This window comes from Lissotriton vulgaris, chromosome 9, assembly GCF_964263255.1.
Source record: "Lissotriton vulgaris chromosome 9, aLisVul1.2, whole genome shotgun sequence".
Lineage (NCBI taxonomy): Eukaryota > Metazoa > Chordata > Amphibia > Caudata > Salamandridae > Lissotriton > Lissotriton vulgaris.
The window spans coordinates 523,703,766-523,729,130 of record NC_141697.1 but is presented as its reverse complement, the minus strand read 5'-3'; the positions used below and the strand labels follow the sequence as shown (position 1 = coordinate 523,729,130).

At 46.4% G+C, this 25,365-nt stretch overlaps 1 protein-coding gene across 1 annotated transcript in view; it reads left to right on the top strand.

Moving 5' to 3' along the window:
• Nucleotides 1-25,365, top strand: part of LOC147690361 (uncharacterized) — a 178,850-nt gene that overhangs the window by 108,320 nt on the left and 45,165 nt on the right. The window contains exons 5-6 of the mRNA XM_086937997.1: nt 15,696-15,873; nt 22,826-23,023. Coding sequence (XP_086794123.1) covers nt 15,696-15,873; nt 22,826-23,023 — 376 coding nt within the window. The remainder of the gene's footprint in view (nt 1-15,695; nt 15,874-22,825; nt 23,024-25,365) is intronic.

The window sequence follows — 25,365 nt, the reverse complement described above, 5'->3', positions numbered from 1 at the left end:
CTTCATCTCTTCCTGACTTGCTTCGAGGTTGGCTTCGGCCAGCTCTCGGAATTTCCGTGTCTGATTTCTGAGGGTGAGAATGTAGCGGAACACATCGGGAGGAGGTTCCCGGGGGCCATTTCCCACCCCTCCTTGACCAGGCTGAGGGGCCCCCGGACGGGATGCCCGTACAGCAGTTCAAATGGGCTGAGCCCCAGGGACTTCTGGGGGACCTCCCGGTATGCGAACAAGAGGCAGGGGAGGAGGACGTCCCATTTGCACCGGAGGGGCTCTTCTAGGCCCATGATCATCCCCTTCAGTGTCCGGTTAAACCGTTCCACTAGGCCATTTCCTTGGGGATGATATGGGGTGGTGAATTTGTAGGGCACTCCACATTGTTGCCACAGGGACATCATGTATTTCGAGATGAAGTTTGTGCCGCGGTTACTCACGACCTCGCGGGGAAAACCTACTCGGGAGAAAATCCCCATCAGCGCTCGGCCCACCACGGGGGCCATTACTGTGAAGAGGGGAATGGCCTCGGGGTACCGGGTGGCGTGATCCACCAAGACTAAGATGAATCGGTGACCTTGGGAGGTTCTAGGGTCCAGGGACCCAATTATGTCGATCCCGACCCGCTCAAAGGGGGTACTGACGACGGGGAAGGGTTGGAGGGGAGCCTTGCGTGTTCCTCCACTTTTTCCAGTAGCCTGGCACGTGAGACAGGACTTGCAGTGGGCTTCTACATTTGCTCGCATCTTGGGCCAATAGAAGTGTGTAACTAGGCGGTCATAGGTCTTGTCCTGGCCCAAGTGTCCCCGCCAGGGGTACATCATGGGCCAGGCCCAGGAGGAAGTCTCGGAGGCGTAGGGGTACCACCAGCACTCAGCCGACCCTAGCTCAGCAGACTTCTGCTCACTGTACAGGAGGTAATTCCCCAAGTATACGGAATGAGTTCCAGTATGGTCGCCCACAGCTTGGGCCGCAGCATGTCGCCGGGGTCCGACCAGGGAAGGGCAAGTGGCCTGCTCCCGGCAGAACTCCTCTCGGGAGGGGCCCCCCTCGTGACGCCACTGCGCCAACTCGGGCAGATCATCCAACTCAAGGATCTGTGCGGGCTCAGGATGCAAGGTTTCGTTGTCGGTGACGGGCTCTCCTCCTGGAGAGAGGCCGGTGGGCTCAGTTCGGTCGTCCCTATCTTCTTCTACAGGGCGGTGGCTGGGAGGCTCGGCGTCGACAGCCCCGAGGGGAGTACTCGGGTGGACATGGATCGGGTGGTGGCGCACACCCACTCGGGTAGGCCCATCATGCCCACCTGTCTCCACGGGGAACTTTCTAGGTCGTTGCCCAGGAGACAGTACAGGTTGGGAGGCTCGGACAGCGACTCGTAATTCTCCTATCACTCCCCCCATTCGAACGGTACTAGGGCCATTTTACATAAACTCTTGTGTTGTCAGCGGACAGTACGGGGCACAGGACATTCGGAATGATCTGGTCCTCCCTGACTAGGTGACTGAGGATACCTGTGATACTCGCCCAGGTGTCGCGAAGGGCCTCCACCACTGTCACCAGTTGCCGGTATTTCTTGGTATTATCGGGTAGGGGGGCCCCGGGGATCATCTCTCGGTCTCCTAGGGAGACTAGTGCCATGGCCGCTGGTTCCCACTCTACGGTGTCCTCCATTTCCTCCCCTAGGGCTACGTTGGCTACCTGTCTGGCTGGGGAGCTGTCGTGGAGGGTCGCGGGGCCATGGGACACTGGGGGTCACTGGCGTAATGCCCGGTTTGTTGGCAACGGTAACAGGAAATAGTGACCCGGTGCCCACGGTTGCCCGGGGGAGCAGGATTGGCTGGTGAGGGGGCTGGTACGGTCTGGGTTTGGCCTCTGGGGGGACTACGCTGGGGTCCTGACTGGGAATCCCTCTGTCTTCCTTGATTCCCCCCCTCCCCTCTGGTGGGGAGATCCCTGATTGCTCCGGGGGTGGTCTCCTACGGGGACCCGGGTGTTCACCCAGCGATCGGCCTCCACGGCCAGCTTCCTTGGGTTCCACGAAACAGTTCGCGGACAAAAGTTCCCATGTGATAAGGTCGGTAAGTTCTTCAAAGGTGGTAACCTTGCTGCCCTTAATCCACCCTTCCAAGGCTCGACTGTAAAAGTTTACGTATTCCACCCATGTGGTGCCAGGGATCTTCTTGCAGTCCCGGAACCACTGGCGATACATCTCGGGGGTGAGTCCGTATCTCGTGAGGAGGGCCTCCTTCATGTGGCTGTAGGAGGTCTGCACAGAGGACGGCAGATCGAGCAGGGTGTCTCTCCCCTCGCTCAGGAATCGGCCCCACAACCCAGCTCCCCAATCCTTCTGCGGAACTCGGTGGGAGGTCATGGCAACTTCGTAGGCCTTGAACCATTGCTGGATATCGTCGTTCTTATAGTATTCTCTCACCACATCCTTGGGGATGTGGACTTTTGGCTCTACCGGGGGAACTGCTTCTCGGTTCCCCAAGGTTCTGTTTTCTTCGCTCCGGGTGTCAGAAACTTAAGGTTTTGTAAGTCCTTTTAAGTGTTCCTCAAGAGCAGTACCCAAAAGCCCACCTTCCAGCAGCTTCGACTCTGCACTTAGTAAGTTCCGCAGAGGATCGAAGTGGCTAGACGAGGGGAGGTAAGGGAGGGTACTGCGGGGAGGGAGATCTGGAACGAGAAGAAATAAAACACTGGAACACTCGAACTCCTGTGCTCTCCAGCTAAGAACCTTAAGTGGGCTAAATTCCTGTACCTAGGAAAAATATCTAAATTAAACTGAGCATTGTGAACCTAACCATTTGCTTAACCTTTGACCAAGCTATTCCCACATATAGGACAGAAACAAAAACCTGTAAAATTACTATTAATTCCTATTCAGTATAAGTATGTTCGCCTAGAACTAAATTAACCAATTACAGTATGTCACAACTTAACCTTGCATTAACCTCATGCAATGATATTCAGTTATCTTGCTCAAAATATGCAAAAGGGAAAAAGAACGTTATAAAATGAGAAACAATCCCTATTAGTAGATCTGAAAACTGTGGTTCTAATCACGTAACTTATTACAAATCAAAGTATCACAATGCTGAGTGCAGATCAAATAACTACTGTTATTTTGCACAGAAAAGCAGATTGAGCAACATAAATAAGTGATGGTTCAATAATAGTCTTTTGCTTTCAAATGCGATATTCAGCGCTTTCAAATCGGCAATGAACGAGAGTCATCAAATTGTAATTGAAATGAGCTTCAGGAAATGAGTCGGCAGCTTTCTAGAAATAAAATATGCTTCAAACAGTCACTCGCGTTTAGGCTAATGAGCGTCTCGAGGAAGTCTCCAGCCGGGACATCTTGCGCTCGTGTTTCAAGATGAAAAAGGATAAATCCTACCTGCATTTCCTGCAAGCGGATATTCGTGGTAGACTACTACCATAAATCAGGGACAGCTGCGGGACTCCTCAGCTCTCGGGTCAGAAGGCGAAGACCGGACCGGAACAGAAGACGTCTTCACTCGGGAACCGTCATTAATAATCCGCACGGCTTCCAGGGCGTGGCACCCTTTTATAGCCCCGTATTCCGGTACAGGAGCTGCAAAGGGACAAAAGACTACGGCAGCACACAGAGAAATCCGAGAAACTTGACAGTGGCTTAACAAGCATTGGCACAGGGTAAACAAGCATTGACACAGCAATAAAAGATAAACAAGCATTGCTATAGGTATTGCTACAACAACCCAGACAAATGTCAAGCATATTTAGGTAATGAAATAAATGCGAAGAGCATGAACAGCATATCAAACAATGAATCAAGTTGGATCCTGACAGTGCCCCCCAACAAGAATGGAGACACCCTCCTCTGAAGATTAAAACTGACTGTTTGGATGCTTGGCATGGAACTGTCGCACCAAACGAGGAGCATGAACATTGTCCTGGGACACCCAAGAGTCTTCCTCAGGTCCATAACCTTTCCATAACAATAAATACCATAGTTTTCCTCTGATGCGTTTACAGTCTTTCACACAACGTACTTCAAACTCCTCTTGATCTTTCACTTGTAATGCAGGGGGACGAGTCCTTTTTTTATGGTTGCTTTTTTCAACAAGGAGATATGAAATACTGGGTATATTTTCATGGTTTTTGGAAGAAGTAGTTTACACGTCACAGGATTTACACATCGGACAACTTTGTAAGGACCAATAAATTTCGGATGAAATTTGTAACGTTTTCTGAACTGAAAATTCATTGTAGAAAGCCAAACCGCGTCCCCCACTTGGAGGTCAGGGCCCTTTTGTCTCTTCCTGTCTGCAAATTCTTTGTAAGTAGCTTTAGCTCTTAAAACATTTCTACGTAAGATCTCAGTTACTCGTTTCATCTCTCGGAAATGTGAGTCCAAAGATGGTATATTGGTTTTTTGATGAGCCAGAAGTAATGGTGTGAAATGAGGATGCCGACCATACACAGCAAAAAACGGTGACAAACCGGTGGAAGCATTTCGCAAGTTGTTGTATGCAAATTCTGCTTCCCATAAAAGAGTCATCCAGGACCCTTGTTTCTTGAATAAAAAACATCTTAAGTATTGTTTTAGAATCTGGTTAACTCGTTCTGTTTGTCCGTCCGTTTCTGGATGGAAGCTAGTGGACGTGTTACTTTTAATATGAAGAGCCTCACACCAGGTTTTCCAAAACTGTGAAATGAACTGTGGACCTCGGTCTGAAGTAATAGACCTGGGAAGACCATGCAAACGTACCACGTGTTGTAAAATGAGTTGCACAAGTTGAGAAGACGTGGGAAGTTTGTTGCAGGCAACAAAATGAGCCATTTTAGATAAACGATCTACTACTACAAGAATGGCAGTCATACCCTGATCTTCTGGTAAATCGGTTATGAAGTCCATCGCTATGTCTTCCCAGACTTGTGTTGGTGTTGGAAGCAGGCCCGGACTGGCCGTTGAGGGCACCGGGCAATCCCCCGGTGGGCCGCATGGTTGGGGGCCGGTTTTGGGTCCCTGGGGCCGTTTTTGTTACAGGGCCGTTATGCTGCAAAAACGGCCCTGTAACAAAAACGGCCGAAAACCGGCCCTGTCACAGAGCGCGGTCGCACCTCTCCCCCCTCCCCTCTCCTCCCGGAGGGGGAGAGGGGGGCCGGCCGGGCACTTTGCCAGGGCCGGTTCTGGTTCCCAGTCCGGCCCTGGTTGGAAGAGGAAGTAAAAGGCCTTTTTTGCGCCCATGATCCCCCTTAGCTTGAGCAAAAATGTCACAGGCTTGAATGAAAGAAATCACATCTTTTTTCCAAGTTGGCCACCAGAAATTTCTTTGAATTAGGTCTTTTGTCTTTGCGATACATGGATGACCTGCTAACTGACTGACATGACACCACGGTAGAACCTGTGTTTGTAACTTTTTGGTTGGAACAAACAAAAGATTTGAGTAAAAGGGCAGATTTTGATGGATAGTTCTACTTGGCCCTCCTTGTACCCAGGATAGAAGTTTAGGTATTGGCATTGCTTGTCTCATTTGTTGAAAGAAAACATCTGACATTGTGGCACCTATGATTTGATTATTTGACAGCATGCTCGTAGGCTTGGGAATTTGAAGAGGTTCGTCTAATTTGTAGTCATATCGTGACAAAGAATCTGCTTTGTTGTTCTTAGTGCCTGGTCTGAAAGTTATAATGAAATCAAACTCTGCAAAGAACAGCGTCCAACGAAGTTGTCTGGGAGTCAGAGCCTTTGCACATCTCAAAAATTGTAGGTTCCGATGGTCCGTGTATACTGTCACTGTATGCTTTGCCCCTAATAAATAATGACGCCATTCCTTGAAAGCATAACGAATGGCCAGGAGTTCTTTCTCTGCTATAGTATAGTTGGATTCTGCAGGCAGAAATTTTCTAGATAGAAAGGTGATGGGGTGTAGTTCATTGGTTTTCTGATCTTTTTGTGATAAGATAGCTCCTATTGCGAAATCAGAAGCATCGGCTTCCACTATAAAAGGCACTTCAGTGTCTGGATGTCGTAAAATAGGTGCTTGGGTAAATGTCTTTTTGAGGGTCTGAAAAGAGGATTCAGTGTCTGTGGTCCAAACGAATTTCACGTTCTTTCTCAGTAACTGAGTTAAAGGAGTGGCCAGGGTCGAAAAATCCTTGATAAAACGACGATAAAAGTTAGCGAACCCTAAGAAACGTTGAATATCTTTTACAGAAGTTGGAGTTGGCCAATCAAGAACTGCCTGAATTTTTCTAGGAGCCATTGTAATGCCAGATGGAGAAAGGATGAAGCCAAGAAATTCAACCCTAGTAGTATGGAACTCACATTTGGACAGTTTACAAAACAAACCATGGGTTCTCAGAGTGGTTAAAATGGTTTTAACATGTTGTATATGTTCCTCAGTTGAAGAAGAAAAAATTAGAAGATCATCGATGTATGCTATGACGAATCTGTCAAGATAGTCTCGAAGGACATCATTAATAAAAAATTGAAAGGCGGCTGGGGCATTGCATAAGCCAAATGGCATTACACAATACTCAAACAAGCCGAAGCGAGTTCGAAAGACAGTTTTCCACTCATCGCCAGGTCTAATGCGCACTAAGTGGTATGCGCCTCGTAAATCAAGTTTAGTAAAAATCGTGGCAGATCGCACTTGATCAAGAAGTACCGGGATCAATGGTAGTGGATACCGATTCTTAATGGTGATATTATTAAGTGCTCTATAGTCAATACAAGTGCGTAGTTCTCCATTACTTTTAGGCACAAAGAAGAGTGGAGAGGCTGCAGGAGATTTGGAGGGCCAGATGAAACCATTTTTCAAAAATGTATCTAGGTAATCTCGAAGATGTTTGTTTTCCTGATCGGTCAATGCGTAGATTCTACTACAGGGTATTTTGGCTCCAGGTACTAGATCAATAGCACAATCATAATCCCTATGTGGTGGTAGAATTTCGGCCTTCTGTTCACAAAAAACATCAGCGAAAGTTTCATAAATATGTGGTAAGTCTATGTCTTGTTCAGCGGCTGTAGGGATATAAAGGGCAGAAGCAGAATGAAGGAAAGAACTAGGGGATTCTTTCAAATCCTGTTCTGGACCAAAACATTCTTGCTTACACCAAAGGGATGTGAATTCGATTGAACGTTTAACCCACTCGATGGTAGGGTTATGCAGGGTTAGCCAGGGAATGCCAAGGATAACTCCGAATTTAGGTGCATCAATTATAGCAAAAGAAATGGTCTCTTGGTGTTTTCTGTAGCCTGAATCACAGATCATAGAAAGGGAGCTGGTACAGTGGGTGATCATTCCTGAGGTTAGCTGAGTCCCATCGACAGCGTAAACTATTTCAGGTTTTGCTTTTGTGATTATAGGTATGTTTGTTTTGGAAATAAACTTAGAATCGATGACCTTTCCGGTAGCACCAGAGTCTATCATAACTGCTACCATAATTTGTTTCTGATCTGGCAAAATGAAATGAACATTTAAAGTTAGGTGTGGCACAGTTAACTGTAAAGTATTCGCTATTGATTGTTCAGGAGGAGATTGCCAACTCGAAAAAGTCTCCTGATCCAAATTCGAGTTCTCTAGTTTTCCGACTTGTTCTCCTTCTTGTCTCGTGACCACGAATTTTTAGGTTTAAGAGAACAGTCTCTAACGAAATGGCCTTTCTTTCCGCAGTAAAGACAAAGGCCATTTTTTCGCCGAGCATCTTTTTCCTCAGAAGTTAATGGTTTCCTCAAACTTCCGATTTCCATGGGCTCTGTGGTCTCTTGCGTGTTTGAATGTGATTTGTCTTTTGCCCTAGTAAAGATTCGGACATCCGTTCTTTTTTTATCACCTTTACGATCCGCAACCCGGTGATCCAAACGAAGACTAAGCGCTATCAAATCAGCACATGAACGGGGTTGAGGGTCAATTGGTGCAATGAGGTCTTTTAACTCATCTCTTAGTCCTTGATAATACAGGACAGCCCTTTTTGCCTCAGGCCATTCAGTCTCAGCCACTAGACGATTGAACTGAGTGAGGTAGTGTACCAACTCCTTGTTTCCCTGTCTTAATTCCAATAGTTCTCTATCTGCTTATCCAGTAATAGTTTGTCTATCAAAGATCCTTTCAAATTCACGTTTGAACTGTACCCAATTATATAACAAAGGATCATCTGATTGAACCAGGGGAACCGCCCACATAGCTGCATCTCCACTTAAAAAGGAGATCAAAAAGGCGATTCAGGATTGAGCATCTCGAAATGAAGCTGGTTTTATCATAAAATGCAATTGTACCTGAGTTAAAAAGGTCTGAAATTTGTTTGGCTCCCCAGCAAACCTCTCAGGCTGGGCCAAAGGAACTGACGTAGGAACAGTAACTGAAACAGATGTTTGAAGTTGACTAGATGGCGGCACTGAGTCCAAACGTGACTGTAAATGGGTAACCTTGTTGGCTAAAGCTGCAGTTTCATGTCTACTAGCGGTTAGTTCCTTCTGCAGGTTCCCTATCATAGCTCAGAGGTTATTCATGGTGGCCATCATTTGAGTACTGCTCGGGAGGAACTAAATTCTTGGGCGGATTATTCTGTCAGAAACTTAAGGTTTTGTAAGTCCTTTTAAGTGTTCCTCAGGAGCAGTCCCCAAAATCTCACCTTCCAGCAGCTTCGACTCTGCACTTAGTAAGTTCCGCAGAGGATCGAAGTGGCTAGACGAGGGGAGGTAAGGGAGGGTACTGCGGGGAGGGAGATCTGGAACGAGAAGAAATAAAACACTGGAACACTCGAACTCCTGTGCTCTCCAGCTAAGAACCTTAAGTGGGCTAAATTCCTGTACCTAGGAAAAATATCTAAATTAAACTGAGCATTGTGAACCTAACCATTTGCTTAACTTTTGACCAAGCTATTCCCACATATAGGACAGGAACAAAAACCTGTAAAATGACTATTAATTCCTATTCAGTATAAGTATGTTCGCCTCGAACTAAATTAACCAATTACAGTATGTCACAACTTAACCTTGCATTAACCTCATGCAATGATATTCAGTTATCTTGCTCAAAATATGCAAAAGGGAAAAAGAACGTTACAAAATGAGAAACAATCCCTATTAGTAGATCTGAAAACTGTGGTTCTAATCATGTAACTTAGTACAAATCAAACTATCACAATGCTGAGTGCAGATCAAATAACTGTACTGTTATTTTACACAGAAAAGCAGATTGAGCAACATAAATAAGTGATGGTTCAATAATAGTCTTTTGCTTTCAAATGCGATATTCAGCGCTTTCAAATCGGCAATGAACGAGAGTCATCAAATTGTAATTGAAATGAGCTTCAGGAAATGAGTCGGCAGCTTTCTAGAAATAAAATATGCTTCAAACAGTCACTCGCGTTAAGGCTAATGAGCGTCTCGAGGAAGTCTCCAGCCGGGACATCTTGCGCTCGTGTTTCAAGATGAAAAAGGATAAATCCTACCTGCGTTTCCTGCAAGCGGATATTCGTGGTAGACTACTACCATAAATCAGGGACAGCTGCGGGACTCCTCAGCTCTCGGGTCAGAAGGCGAAGACCGGATCGGAACAGAAGACGTCTTCACTCGGGAACCGTCATTAATAATCCGCACGGCTTCCAGGGCGTGGCACCCTTTTATAGCCCTGTATTCCGGTACAGGAGCTGCAAAGGGACAAAAGACTACGGCAGCACACAGAGAAATCCGAGAAACTTGACAGTGGCTTAACAAGCATTGGCACAGCGTAAACAAGCATTGACACAGCAATAAAAGATAAACAAGCATTGCTATAGGTATTGCTACAACAACCCAGACAAATGTCAAGCATATTTAGGCAATGAAATAAATGCGAAGAGCATGAACAGCATATCAAACAATGAATCAAGTTGGATCCTGACACCGGGCCATTAGCTCGATCTCCTTCAGGCCGCGCTCGTGCTCCAGCTGGAGTCTCTTGTCTTCATGTTCCCGTTGGAGTTTCTTCTCCTCCAACTCTCCTTGTACTCGTAGTTGCTCTACCACTAGTCTCTTTTCTGCTAGCTTCAATTCACACTCAATTTTGAGTTTTGCCAATTAAAGTTCATGATTGCGGTTTCTTTCTCTGTCCGCTAGTTCTCCCGTGGAGAGGCCCCCTTCTGGGGTGCTGCTCCGTACCGGAGTGTTGCTGCCCTCTCTTGGGTTGAGTTCGGGTTCGGTCGGCTGTTCTGCTCCTCCTCCTGACGGGGGAGGGGTTTCCTCGGACTCTACCCAAGTTTGTAGGGCTTTCTGCATATCTTCCTTCGTATTCAGGCCTGTGGTAGCAATTCCTTGTTCTTTGCAAAATTCTTTCAGTTCTCGGTCCGTGTACTCTTCTAGCCGTTCAGCAAGGAACATGGTACTTGCGTCAGCTTCAGTGGAACTCTTGGTATTTTTCTCTGTCATCTTTGTTCGGTAGTGCGTCAGCCGCTTACTGTACGATGTCTAGATTATGAACTCGGATCCCGTCGCTTGCCACCAATGTTAGAGGGGCGATCCCAGGGGAGGACAGACTTGGCACCTGACCACCCATGTGACCCACCTCTCCTAGGAACACAGCCGAGCACTGGCGGAAGACCCTCAGGGAGAGGATCTCAAATCTAGAATCGTACGTTCTGCGCTAGCACCACTCGACAAAGGGACACCACACCGTAGGATTAAGAGAACGTATTCTTTATATCTTCACGTAAAAAGTGATCTTTATGATCCGCAGCTTCTCATGTACAGGCGAGCAAGGGCTCAAAGAGTCTCAGTAGGGGTAGGGTAGCGGGACAGTCTCAAGGGTCAAAGTATCCGGCGCAAAGCCCTCAATCCTCGAGCTGGGGGATACGGAGTGATCTTGGGTCCAGCCGGACCAGAATAGTCTCTGAGCCGCGATCGAATCAGCAGGGCTCGAGCAAGAAGGTGGTAGTTCTTACGGTCTTGGGGAGCCGCGATCAGATCAGCAGGGCTCAGGAGTTCTCAGGTTGCAGGGGAGCCGCACAGCGTCAGCAGGGCTCGGTGGGCTCGGGCAGAAGTCTGTCTCTGCTCGGTAGGAGCCGTGACAGCGTCAGCAGGGCTTGGTGGTCTCTTCGGTTGCAAGGAGCCGCAACAGCGTCAGCAGGGCTCAGATAGTTCTTCAGGTTGCAGGAGAGCCGCGACGAGGTCAGCAGGGCTCACGTAGTCCAGGATACAACTGGTTTGATCGTCCCAGAGCCACCCTTGATATAGGACTCCTTTCCTTTGATGTCCGGAGTCCTCGCAGGCGGAGGTCTTAGCACCTGGGGGCTGGTTGTTGGGGGTTCCCACTTGGTGGCTCCTTTCATCCTTTCAAGTTGGGTCTGGAGGGATCCCAGACACTCAGCAGGCCTGGAGCCAGCCCTCAGGGAGGCCAGATGGATGATCGAAACTCATCTCTCGAGGGGAGGTGGAAGGTGTGACCTAGCTACCCCTCCCTCTCTCGCTCACAGGGAGCGCTCTACCCCCTGGCTGGGTATGGCGCCGAGGTCGGGCTGGGGCCGGGCCAGCCATCTTAGGTGCGGGGACATGGGCCTCGGCCTCGGTTACCTGGAAAATGGAGGGCGAGGACGGGGAGCCCAGTGTCGGGGATGTAGGTCATGTCGGGAAGGGTCGGGTGGATCAGGGTCATGGGAAGCTGCACGGGTCAGGGAGGACTACGCCACGAGGCCGGGTCCAACAATAGTGATCACACCTGAAAGCAATAGTTTCTCACGTTTTGCGCACTTTATACCTATGAGCGGCATTGCTCACCTCTTCATGTTTGAAGTATGTCTGTGAACCTCACACACCTCACCCAACACTTCCAGATTAAGACATACTGCATCCATCTCCTGTTCAACCCCGCAGTCTGGAATGTCGCTCATGAAACCGAAGTAAATCAGATCACTTTGTCATCTCGTTAGGGCTATGGTACTCCATATAAATGCTACTATACAATAAAATAGAATAATATTTATCTAATCAGTCAACAAGCAAACAGCTTACATACAGAATAGGCATAATCAATCAATCAATCAATCATGGCATTTGTAAAGCGCGCTACTCAAGGCGCTGGGGTCTCAAGGCGCTGGGTGAGAGGGGTATTTTACTGCTCGAACAGCCAGGTCTTGAGCTGCTTCCTGAAGGAGAGATGGTCTTGGGTTCGACGAAGGTGGGTGGGGAGGGAGTTCCAAGTCTTGGCTGCCAGGTAGGAGAAGGATCTTCCTCCGGCGGTGGCTCTGCGGATGCGTGGTACGGTGGCGAGGGCGTGGCTGATCGATCGTAGCTGGCGGGTGGGCGTGTAGAAGGTCATGCGGTCGTTGAGGTACTTGGGGCCCAGGTCGTGGAGAGCCTTGTGTGCGTGGGTGAGGAGTCTGAACGTGATTCTCTTGCTGACGGGGAGCCAGTGCAGGTCTCTCAGGTGTCTGGTGATGAGGCTGTGTCAGGAGATGTCCAGGATCAGTCGTGCGGAGGCGTTCTAGATGCTTTGGAGTCTTTTTTGAAGTTTGGCTGTGGTTCTGGCGTAGAGGGTGTTCCCGTAGTCCAGACGGCGGGTGACGAGTGCCTGGGTGACAGTCTTCCTGGTTTCAGTGGGGATCCATCTGAAGATCTTGCGGAGCATGCGCAGGGTGTTCAAGCATGAAGATGAGACGGCGTTGACTTGTCTGGTCATCGACATGGAGGAGTCCAGGATGAAGCCCAGGTTGCGTGCGTGGTCTGTTGGTTTGGGAGCGGTGCCCAGGGCCGGGGGCCACCAGGAGTCGTCCCAGGCAGAGGGTGATGATCCAAGGATGAGGACTTCCGTCTTGTCTGGGTTCAGTTTAAGGCGGCTGTTCCTCATCAAGTCGGCGACGTCTTTCATCCCTTCGTGTAGGTTGGCTCTGGCGGTGGTGGGGTCGTTGGTGAGGGAGAGTATCAGCTGGGTGTCGTCGGCGTAGGAGATGATGTTGAGGTTGTGTTGGCGTGCGATGGCTGCGAGGGGGCTCATGTAGACGTTGAAGAGGGTTGGACTGAGTGAAGATCCTTGTGGTACACTGCAGATGACTTCGGTGGCCTCGGATCTGAACGGAGGGAGGCGGACTCTCTGGGTTTTTCCGGCGAGGAACGAGATGATCCACTCCAGTGCTTTCTCTCGGATTCCGATGTTGCTGAGGCGCTTCACTAGGGTGCGGTGGCAGACAGTGTCGAACGCCGCAGAGACGTCCAGGAGGATGAGGGCCGCTGTTTCCCTGTTGTCGATCAGGGTTCTGATGTCGTCGGTGGCTACGATGAGGGTGGTCTCGGTGCTGTGGTTGGCCCGGAACCCGGACTGCGAGGGGTCTAGGGATTCGTTCGTCTCGAGGAAGGCGGCAAGCTGTCTGTTGACGGTCTTCTCGATGACTTTGGCCGGAAAAGGAAGGAGCGAGATGGGACGGTAGTTCTTGAGGTCGGTGGGGTCCGCCGTTGGTTTCTTTAGGAGGGCGGTCAGCTCGGCGTGCTTCCAGCTCTCTGGGAAGGTGGCGGTGTGGAAGGAGGAGTTGATGATGTTTCGGAGATGGGGTGCGATGATGGCGTTGGCTTTGTTGAAGATGTGGTGTGGGCATGGGTCGGTTGGTAATCCTGAGTGGATGGAGTTCATCGTGCGGGTGGTGTCTTCGGTGCTGATCGGGGTCCAGTTGCAGAGGGTGGTGGTGGCGGGCGTTGGTTCGTGGTAGGGTGCGTGGTCTGTGCGTCAAAGCTGTTGTGTATGTCGGCGATCTTGCGGTGGAAGAACGAGGCGAGTGAGTTGCAGAGGTCTTGCGAGGGAGTGATGTCGTTGTTTCCGGCGCTGGGGTTGGAGAACTTCGACAATGCTGAAGAGTTTCTTGCTGTCGTGGGTGTTGTTGTCCAGTCGTTCTTTGAGTGCCGTCTTCTTGGTGGCGCGGATCAGCTGATGGTGTTTGCGGGCGGCGTGCTTGAGGGCGGTCCTGTTGTCTGTGGTCGGGTCGAGCCGCCAGGCTTTCTCGAGGGTGCGGCAGTTCTTCTTGGATTCTTTGAGTTCGTCGTTGAACCAGGGGGTTTTCTTGCTGCCGGGTCTGCTGGGAGGGTTCTTTGGTGGTGCGAGGTCATCGGTGCAGGTGGTCAGCCACTTGGTGAGGTTGCTGGCTGCTTTGTTGGGGTCCGTTGTGCTGGTGGGAGTGTTCTGGCTGAGGGAGGCGGTGAGCTGCTCGGCGGTGATCTTGCTCCAGCTCCGGCGGGGAACCTGTTGTGGGTGGTGGTGGGTCGTAGTTCTTCTGAAGCTGAAGTGGACGCAGCTGTGGTCGGTCCAGTGGAGTCCGGTGGCGTGGCTGAAGGAGATGTGCTTGCTGGATGAGAAGACGGTATACACCCCTTACAACGCAACGGTATGCGTTGTTGCAGTATGCGTTGTAACATCATATATCCTGAGAAGACGGGGTCAAGCGTGTGGCCGGCGTAGTGGGTGGGGGTGTTCACCAGTTGCTTGAGCCCGAGGTTGGCGAGGTTGTCCAGCAGGGCGGTGGTGTTTCTGTCGTTGTTGTTCTCCAGGTGGAAATTAAGGTCCCCTAGGAGGATGTAGTCGGCAAAGGGAAGGGCGTGCGGGCTGATGAAGTCTGCGATGCTTTGCTGAATTGTGTGCGTGGTCCCGGTGGTCGGTAGATGAGGGTGCCTCGGAGGGTGGTCTTGGGGTCAGTGTGTATCTGGAAGTGCAGGTGTTCGGCGGCGGTGAAGGTTTCGTCGGAGTTAGTCGAGATGCGGATGGTGTTCTTGTGTACGATGGCGATGCCTCCTCCCGTCTGGTTGACGCGGTCCTTCCGGGTGATCTTGTATCCGTCCGGGATGGCCATGGCGATGTAGGGCGCTGAGGAGGCGTTCATCCAGGTTTCGGTGAGGAAGGCGACGTCCGGTGCTGTCGCGTCGAGCAGGTCCCAGATTTTCACGCCGTGCCTGTGGACGGAGCGGGTGTTGAGCAGGATGCACTTCCGGTGGTTGCTGCTGGTGCTCGACTTGGCGGGTGTGGTGCAGGTCCGGTAGCAGGTGAATCGGCAGGCTTTGCAGGCAAAGGGTCCGTAGGTGCATCTTGGGGTTGCTCGGTAGCAGGCAGGGTTCCGGCCAGCATTGAGTGCGTTGAGAGTGGCGGCGTCGTAGGTCTGTCGGGTAGTATTGCACCAGCGGCGGGGGCCAGGGGTTCTGGCACTGGGCGCGGTCCAGGCGCGGACGGGCGCCAACGGGCTTGCCTTTGGCGCACCTTCGGCGCATAATCAGCGTGCCCGCTGCGCGTGGACGCTGCGCGCACGCGCGGACTCTGCCATAAATGGAGAGTGGGGGGGGCAGAGCGAGGGAGGAGCAGCTGGGAGGCGGGAGCGGGGCGGCGAATGGGGATCGGGCAGAGGAAGGGGGCGGGGCCGCAGGGGAGCAGCGGCGGGGGTCTGGAAGGCGGGAAAGAGCGCGGAGGAGGCGGCGAGGGGGAAGGCCTGAGGGCGGGGTCCCTGGAGCCAATCAGCGGTGGCAGCAGGCAGGAGCAGCGGTGGAGGACAGCACTTGGGGGCCGTGCGGTAGGTGGAGCGACCTGGAAGCATACAGTGGCTTCTTACACTATTATGAGTTAGTCTGTTGCGAGATCTGCTGTGCCCCATGGAAAGCAATGCTGCCTGGTACCTTGACGGTGCACACAAAAGCCAATACTATTGTAAGATTTACAGTACATTTTATTTTTGTCTCTAGTTGTGACAAAATCCCTCTTTTCTGCTAGTTTTCTTTCCAGGACCCAGAGGAGTAAATCAACTCGGAGGAAGTTTTGTGAATGGCCGCCCACTCCCAGACGGTGTCCGGCAAAGGATTGTGGAACTGTCCCATGAAGGCATAAGACCATGTGAAATTTCCAGGCAGTTACGGGTCAGCCACGGTTGTGTCAGCAAGATTCTTGGCAGGTATAATGATGCCAATTATTTTTAACAGGTTTAAAAAAGTAAATGAGTGTTGTGAAAATTGACTTGAACCTGATAAAACCGGAAACGAGGAATAAAAATGTAAACAGGATTATAGGACACTCTCCAGTGAGTATTTATACTTAAATATACATTGCATCTCATCATATCCAACTTTGAGGAAGCAATGGCAGAGCAGAGGTGGAAGAGGTACCTGAAGCTTAACAATTGATAATTTATGATTGTGAGGTCACATTTAAGATCTCCTTTCTCCCACTCCCCAATGACAAAAAGCCAAGTTAATCTCAACACCCCAGGATAATTCTATTGCCTGAATGATTCACTCTCATTTATATGGCTAACTGTGGTGTCACGAGAGGGGTGTGATACAAATAAGCGCCAAAACAAGCACAGGGAGGCACCCTTTAAGAAGTCCTATAAGTATCAGCGTGAGCAAACCTGTACTGCCCATGGACAAACCCTTTTAATTCGTCTGCCCTTCTCTACTGATACCTAATAATATAATTACAGAAATACCTTGACATGTAAAATCCAGAATATCTTCATGATAACTTAACATTAAATCCAACGTAATTTACTTTTTATTTCAACAAAATGGAGGATATGCATTAGTTCTACATCAATAAACAAAATGGAGGATATGCATTAGTTCTGCTTCAATAACAAAAAAAACTAAGTTCTGCCTAGAGCCAGTAAACTAGAAGTGCTCCCCATTCCCTAATGTGTACAATCAATATTCTGTAACATGTCGTCATCACTGAGGTAATTTCGGGACTGTTTGAAAAATAGATCAGCTATTTCAACAGTGCATGAATCAGTAAACATATTCAAATGATGCAATGAAATTGTGCACACATTATATATATTGAAATAGTGAACACTGAAAACAGTGCATGGAAACAGATCTCTCTATAAAGGATGCACATGGTTATTTTTGAAGGAGGCGGAACAGTTACATTAGATACTGGTAGAGGAACTCCACACGAAATCTTTACTCCGTCAGAAATCGATCAATTTATATTGATAGATTTATAGGAATAAATATATTAGTATTTCCTTATTCTTCTTATTGGAAAGGTGAATAAATATGCACATTGACCACCGACTTCAACTTTTAACAGCAGCACCCTGTGTTGGTGTAAATATTATGAAATCCAAAATGCAAATATTTCTTGTATTTTTGCCGTAACGACCCTTATACTCTTGTGAGATTGTTTAGCAGTACATTCAGATTTGATATTTCCCTCCTGCAAGGGACCAATTATTAGCTAAAGACTTAACTTTGTTCTTTTTCACCAAATCACTTCAATGTAACAGGCACGCAGCAATAACAGTAAACAAAGAAAAGTCTTTGTTTTCAGCCATTCTTTTAATCAGGCACTAGTCTAAGCAGATAGAGAACGCAGGCCTGACCCTCACATGGCCATTGTGAAGACAGTGTTCTTTGAGCATAATGCACCATTGGCATTAACAAATGCCTTATGCGGACGGTGCTACATCGAAACTGATTTCCTTGCAACTTTCTCCAGGCAAAAGTAAGAAGCAATGGTAAATTGTATTGTATTGTAACCAGTTGGTGAAAGTTCCTTGTGTATTTTCTCACTGACAGTAGATTTGGTGCCCATGTTGTTTAAGTTCCAGTAGGGTCAGAGAGCTGTGATGACATTTCTTGTTGTATCTGAATCTTTTTAGTAGGTAAACAAAGCCATGCCTGTCAAAGGCATAAACTATGTCACCAACACCTAATCCCTATATTTCACTTCTTGTCGCAAGCTGGAGTACATCAGAAACGTCAATCACGACCTCAACAGTCCTTTTGGAGATTTACAAATAAAGTTTGTATCATTAACTCTACATGACTCCCATAGATGTATTCAATGAAAAGGGAGAACAGAGTAGCACAAAAATGTGTGAAGCACCGGGATCAATTAAAATAACAATCTCTCCTTCCCAGGAGAAGTCGCGCTATAGACCACACATTGTGAATTGTCATGTCTTCTCCCCATCCCCAGTGCTTGTCCCCCGTCTCTATCTCAGCCCCTACTCCCAGAGTGTAATCAGCCTGAGGAAGAGCCCAAACTTTCCTGGAAGGCCCTCACAGAATACAAATGAGAAAATAAGAATCTCTTCCACTAGTGCATCGCCCTCAGTTTAACTGAGTGAACTCTCATGGAGCAATACATCTGTTTATGAGATTGTTGTATATTTATACTTACTTCAATATGGCTACTTGGTGTCGGTAGTCCTTTCTTAGTGTTTCTATTTTACCAGTCTACCATAGTACCTAAGAGTGTTCTATCTAGTATGTGATGATTCCAGCCTTGGCATAGAGTCTTCAGAGCGTTACCGTTTTTCAGCTGGAGATCCTTTCCAGGATCGGTCACCCTCATTCTGATGATGTCGTAGAACCTCTGTGAGTTCTGGTGGAGAAGCAGGGTGTTCTTTTTTGCGACATTATGCGCTGACCAGACCAGACCAGAGAGGAAGAACAGCACAGCACGAGTAAGACCTCACAACCATGAATCCACCTAACTGCGGCTTGTAACAAGAAGAAGAGCAACCTAAAACCTTTGTAACGCAAGAAAGCCTGAAGAATTTAGCCGCAAGTAAAATAATTAAATAATAAAAAAAGAATAGAATCAGCATCTGCTGCATGTAACTTAAGAATATGTCTCACACAACTGTGACAAGAAGTAAGGAGTTAAGAAATCCTGCCGGAATTACGTAAATTTTTAGTCAGAACTACTGCCTACTGGCCTTCTAATTGTACCAATAACCTCAGTCATTCAAGAATCTCTAACTGCAGCCAGAAGTAATCGAACGTAGCAACAGTCTATAATGAGGAAAAACTCATAACCAGATGCAAGATAAAGGAAAAATCAAATGAGAAAAAATAAAATCTACAACTCTCATTCAGAGTGCACCGCTCACGTATCTCCCCAACCGTGAGTAAAGTGTTTGTGTGATGTGAGTGGAGTCTTCAGAGCGTTACCGTTTTTCAGCTGGAGATCCTTTCCAGAAACGGTCACCCTCATTCTGATGACGTCGTAGAACCTCCGTGGGTTCTGGTGGAGAAGCAGAGTCTTCATTGCGACATCCAGCGTCTTTGCATCATCCTGCTTCCGACCTATGACCCGAGAAGGACTCTTAGCGCGTCACCCCGTAATGACACGCAACGTGATAGGCCATTTTGTTATGTGTTTCCAAGGTTACCGGAACTCCACAGAGCGAAATTGAAGGAAGACAAGAACATAAAGCCAGCAGCTCCAATGAGAGAAACACAATCTGTGAATAATTGCTGTGTGACTGCCGTATCTTTGCATTACGCCTGTGCTTCGATGCAACCACATGTGTTTGTGTCAATTGGAAAGTGAGGGCAAATAGAGTGCTTTCTGTCAACGTTGTTTTGGATAGGATATCGCTACACCGTTATCTAAATCTCAAACCGATCCTTATTGGATCTAATCTACATTCCAACCATAACCGACTTGAAAGACTGTACAGCGTTGAACGCCCATCTTGTGGAGATGGGCGTTATTACTTGTAAAACAACATGTTCAAGAGCTCGTTCATTCTGAAATGTGATACAGTCATAGCACTCTTTATTATAATTTTAACGAGTATATACCTTAAGAGGTTAGTGTACACATACCAATGAGACATCAGATGAAGTACAGATCTAGTTTTAATTGAATTACCAAATAACTTTACTTCCAAGGTCAGTGTCTATAATTTAAGAATTAGTGGAGTACAATACTGTGGAAAATATTACAAATACAAGGGCAACGTCATGACAGGGAAAAGCTCAAAAGCAATGAGGCAGAACAAAAAAAAAAATATGTGACAGATTTTTTTTTGTCACATGCCACCATTCAGAAAGACTATGTATTTTGTGAAAATAAATGTTATTGGACAATTTGGAAAGTGGCGAATTGTATTGAAATATTGATCTGGTGGAAATTATAACAAGTGTAACGTGAACCTAATTAGAACCAGGACATAGAACATTGTCTTAGTACCAGGACAGACAAGATAAAAAAAACAATGTCCGAGGACTGGAAGGGGGCAAATGCCCCAGAGTCAGTACCGTAGAGGACATAGCACGTCCCAGGACCGGTAGAACTAAAAAGGGAACAAAGGATATGTTCCAGAACCAGGACCGGGAGATGACAAACATCTCAGAATCAGTACTGGGAAAGGAAAAAAAGCATCCCAGGACCGGAAGGGGACAAAGGTCCCAGAATCTGTACCGGGAGTGGACAAAAGAAAGTCCCAGGACCGGGAGAGTTCACAACAGTGATTCGTGAGAGACAAGAGTTCCAGTACCACGAAGAGAGAGCTCACAAAGGGGACAAAGGTCCCAGGAAAAAAAAGTGAACAAAGGTTCAAAACTATCCAGAAAGGGACAATGGATGTCCCAGAATCATTACCGGGAGTGGACAAAGGGTGTCCCAGGACCGGGAGCGTTCACGAAAGAGATTCGTGACGGACAATAGTTCCAGTACCACGACAGAAAATCGTGACACAGTGGTTCGGGATAAATCTTCCGCGTCTAGAACCACGCCATATAGCCCACAGTACTGAGACAGTTTGACCACAAAAGAAATAAAATTTAAAGGTAACTCAGAGGCCCGAACCACAACTAGAGGCCCATAACCCGAGAAAAAAAGGTACCAGAACCTAAACATCCTTCCAGAACTTCCTCTTGGACTGTAAGAGAACTGGCTCCACATTTTTCTACGGGAGCATCCTTCCAGAACTTGTTGAGCCTTGGAGGCACTTGTTGAACTATTCGATCTTCAACAATGAGCGGGAAACCGCAACAGACAAATACTGATCGGAGAAAGTAAACTGTCTATTCCTGTTTTTGTTGGCCACAATGATGGATTGTAGAGAGTAGACTGGCTCTTCATGTTTTGTCAATCGAAGGGGAGAAGGTGGTCATCATGATCTTCATCACGATTCTCATCATGATCCTATTTCTCTGCCTTCGCGATCTGGATGTCCATGAGGTCGCTGACCTCCTACATGTTATATGTTTTCTTCTTTGTGTTTTCCATGCTTTAACTCTTACTATGTGTTTGAGTCTTTAACTCTTACTATATGTTTGAGTCTTTAACTCTTACTATGTGTTTGAGTCTTTCATTTTTGTTTTATCTGTAAAGGGAAAAGATATGTTGTATATTTATACTTACTTCAATGTGGCTACTTGGTGTCGGTAGTCCTTTCTTAGTGTTCCTATCTTCCCAATCTCCTATAGTACCTAAGAGTGTTCTATCTAGTATGTGAAGATTCCAGCCTTGGCAGTTGATGGTCTGGTCAGCTGTGAGGTTTACTAATCTGCTGTGTATCTTAATAAATCTATCTTAATAACTTGAAGACGTTTCCTGCTACCTACCTAAACTACTTACAACAGAGATCCAAAAGTTGCGCATCGGTCTATCTTCCTAGCAAATGTGTGAGGGCTCAGATCATGAAGTAGCAGTGACATCCCCTGCCCCATTTTTACATCTTTCTTTCGCACTGGTACCCTCTGAAGTTGATCTTTCTACTTAGCTGATTAAACTACAGACTTAACTACGCTATGCCACCAGCACTCTTCTTCTGTTGACCCATTTTCTTGGAGAGTGTAAAAGCCTTCACTCCAGCATCGTGCCATACTTCCAATAATTCAGCCAGAATCTCAGCAATCGTCAGAAAGGGTATGGAAGACAATCTCAGCAGTAACCCAAGAATCCTAAAGTGATTGCCCCTGTGCAGATTATCCAACACCTTAATCCTCTCCTCCATGGCAGTAAAGACTAGTACTGGATTAGTTTCAAAGGCTGATACTTCTTTCAGTTTTAAGCCTGCCGTTTGTCCCTCCCCCAGTACCTGAATTCAGTTATCAATATTCTTTATTCTTTGCTCCCCAGTCAATAACCCGCTCTCAACAATGTTACTTTAATGGTGCCCATCTCCTCATTCAAGTCACTGTGGATGGTGTTGATGGATCGGAGAAAAGCTCTCTCCCATCGCGACATGGTGCCTGCTCTACAATCTTAGCCGCCGAGTCAGTTCTGACGACGTTAGATGATGCCCCTAGAGGCATAAAAATACCTTTCTTGCCATTGCGATTCCCAGACATCTCTAAACAAAGCACTGGCACTGCTGTGTAGGGTGGAGAATGAAACAAATAGTTCTGTTCCAAGAGGGCTCCCCATCCCAAATGTTAGGAAAGTACGAAACAAGAGAGAACCCCAATATTTCCCCTAGCATGGGCAATGTACATAGAAGTAAACAAACAGTTTTTTTAGAATTTTTCAAGTATAAAGTAAGAAACTATCATATGGAATGGCTGATGCTACATTATATGGAAATTGAATTTGCAGAATGGCAATTTCAGACCAGTACTTTAGGAGTCATGAAGAAGAATGAATATTTGATTTGGACTAAAGCGGAGAAAACAAGCATAAGTAGATATACACGCGCATGAGCATATTATAAAAAATTATTACATGAATTAAGAGAGAGTGCTACATAATCAAACATGGGTGATACAGTGTGCACCAGATGAAAAAACTCTAGAAGCAACCCTTCTATGTGGAAGATAATATAGTAGGTTGCGTATTTTCCCCTATTTCTGTACTTATTTACAGCTAATTTTAGTTGTTCCTTGAATGTATTGTGGTTTCAGGTTTGTGACTTGTGTCATTAAAACATTTCTGAGGAAATTAAATCTGAAAAAGTTTCCAAAAAGGAATTGTAAATGAGTTTTAATCTCAAAGGCCATAATATGTGATATAGTGCTCCAGATACATATGTGTGCCATGTTTGGCATGACCACTGGAATGAAGGGAACGTTCAGAAATAAAGCATCCTTTGTATTTTGGTATCAAACAGATTTATTCAAATGACCATGTTAACGAAGGCCCTGCTTCTTGCTGTTTTGCAGGTACTATGAGACTGGAAGTATTAAACCTGGAGTGATCGGAGGTTCAAAGCCAAAGGTCGCCACACCCGGAGTCATTGATAAAATTGCAGATTACAAATGCCAAAGTCCCGCAATGTTTGCCCGGGAAATCAGAGCAAGACTTCTAGCTGAACGTGTGTGCGACAGTGACGCAGTGCCCAGTGTGAGCTCAATAAACAGGTAAAAATCCCAAAAGTAAATAGTTCAGGACACATTAACCAGGACTTTCTGAATGGTGTGCCTAAAGTTTAGGGAGATTTCACCTTTCCCAGATATATTCTTGTATTGCAGGCTTTGAATGTTGGCAGTAAGTGTTTCAAACCGATCTTTCCTAGTCACATAATTCAAGCTCATCACTGTACATCAACACATTCACAGTGCATTTTCCAGGACATGTGAACAAATCTTTGACCTTTCAATTAATTTCCAACATCATTCATGCATAGGATGAAGAGTATAGGAACCAGGACACATCCCTACTTAAGGGGCTGTTTGTCTTGACCTCTTGTGATAAGGGACCCCTGCTGTCAGACTTCACCTAAGTTTTTCAGTGTGTAGTATTGTTGTTTGACTATACATTTTGGCTGCTCCGGGTCCATGCCTCAGGTTTTAACTTTTGAGTTAATGTGGCTAGCGCACACTTTTAAGTAAGTCAACATATAAGCAATAGACTCCAGCCAGTTCTCTAATCGACGTGCTAACCAGCGAGGGTCGCCAATCTCACATTAAACTGAATACACAAGAGAATGTTCACTAGGATTCCGGTGCACAGCAAGTGATAACTTTCTTAACATAAACCAAAAATAGAATCCTAATTAGACACTTATAACGTTGTGATTAAACATAAGAATCTTGAAATCTCTCATACATGTACTAGCCCTTATTCTGCTAATTTATAATGATGTGCAATCAATGTGAAGCACAGTGAATAAACACAATTCACAACAATTTACATGTAGTGTAAAAACTATTAACATAATTTTTAAAACAACACGCATATAAAGTCTTCATGTGATGACATGCCCAATGCATTTCGGGATTAGTAACATCCCTTCTTCAGGGACCACAGTGAAAGAATACAAAAAAAATATGAAGAGTGACTAAAGAAAAAACGTATTAAAAAAGTTACAATACACAGTACAGGGAAGATTGTTGATGGCAAAGCTTCAAAATGTGCAGACAAATGGCAATGGACGAAAATAATCAATTGACTTAGAATCATCTGTGCTCCTGTGAAGGTTGTAGGAAGTGAGGAAGAAAAACACCTTGTGCACAGCAAACAAAAGTAAATGAACGCAAGAGTTAGCCGAATAAAGGCTAGTACGTGTATGAGAGATTTTGAGATTCTAGTGTTTAATCACAACGTTATAAGTGTCTAATTAGGATTCTATTTTTGGTATATGTGAACAAAGTTATCACTTGCTGTGCTTCCAGAATCTAAGTGAACATTCACTTGTATATTCGGTTTAATGAGAGGTTTTAACTTTAACATTTGCCTGTCTATTGAATTGAAGCTTTGTAGACAAAAAGACACACGTGCACATTTGGTTCATTACATACTGAGTGTTGAATTATGACTTTTATTTCCTGCTCCTATTTATTTTAACAAGTAGTATGCTCCACTTTTTTTCTGGATAGATAAGCCTTTCTGCCCTAAATTTCACAAGCCACCGATATATAAGCTAAAAACTATTCATAACTAACTTGAATTGGAGTGATGAACCGCTAGATCAGGGAGGACCTGGCCTGGCAGTTTGGGCTGGTCTTTTTCTATTTAAGCAGGGTCAGTAGCATTTCTGCACGTTTTCTCAGTAGCTCTGATACATGGTGGACTGGGTAAATTTCTGCACACCTCTTCTGCAGTACTCTATACATGATTTACATGGTATACTTCTACACAAGATACTTTTAATACTCTATACTAGAGTAGACAAAGCACATCTGTGTGAACATTACTAAAAAAAGTGGAACCAATAGCAATTGTTCTCTTAATCCCTAGAGACAATTCAAATAGTAGAACAGCCCATGCTTAACTTCAGTGTTGCCACTATGACACCCAAATTTCAAATGCTGGCATAATCAGTGGATTTTTTTATTATCCTACAAATACAAAAAAAACATATTTTAGCCAGTGATGGAGAATTTTAAGTTTTTCTTGAATAAAAGCTAAACATGAATATCTTTGTATTGTAGCACTTATACAGTGCTTCATACCTCTGATGGGTTCGCGAAGCGCTCCGATTTGTATTGTCGTTCCTAGGGAATGCATGGTAGAAATCCATGACCTCTCGAAATGACAAATAACTTCGAGCATAATTGAACTGCAGGACTAGGGCAAAGATGACAAACAGCAAAGTTTACTAAGAGTTTCTCGCTACCTGCACAGACCAGCATTTCTTTTGAGAATGCTGATGCTGGTAGTGCTTATTTTCACGCTGGCCATTTGAACTAAGAAACACTTAACTAATATCAAATGGCATCAATCAATAATTTGTAAGATATGCTCAAGAGACATAAGGCTA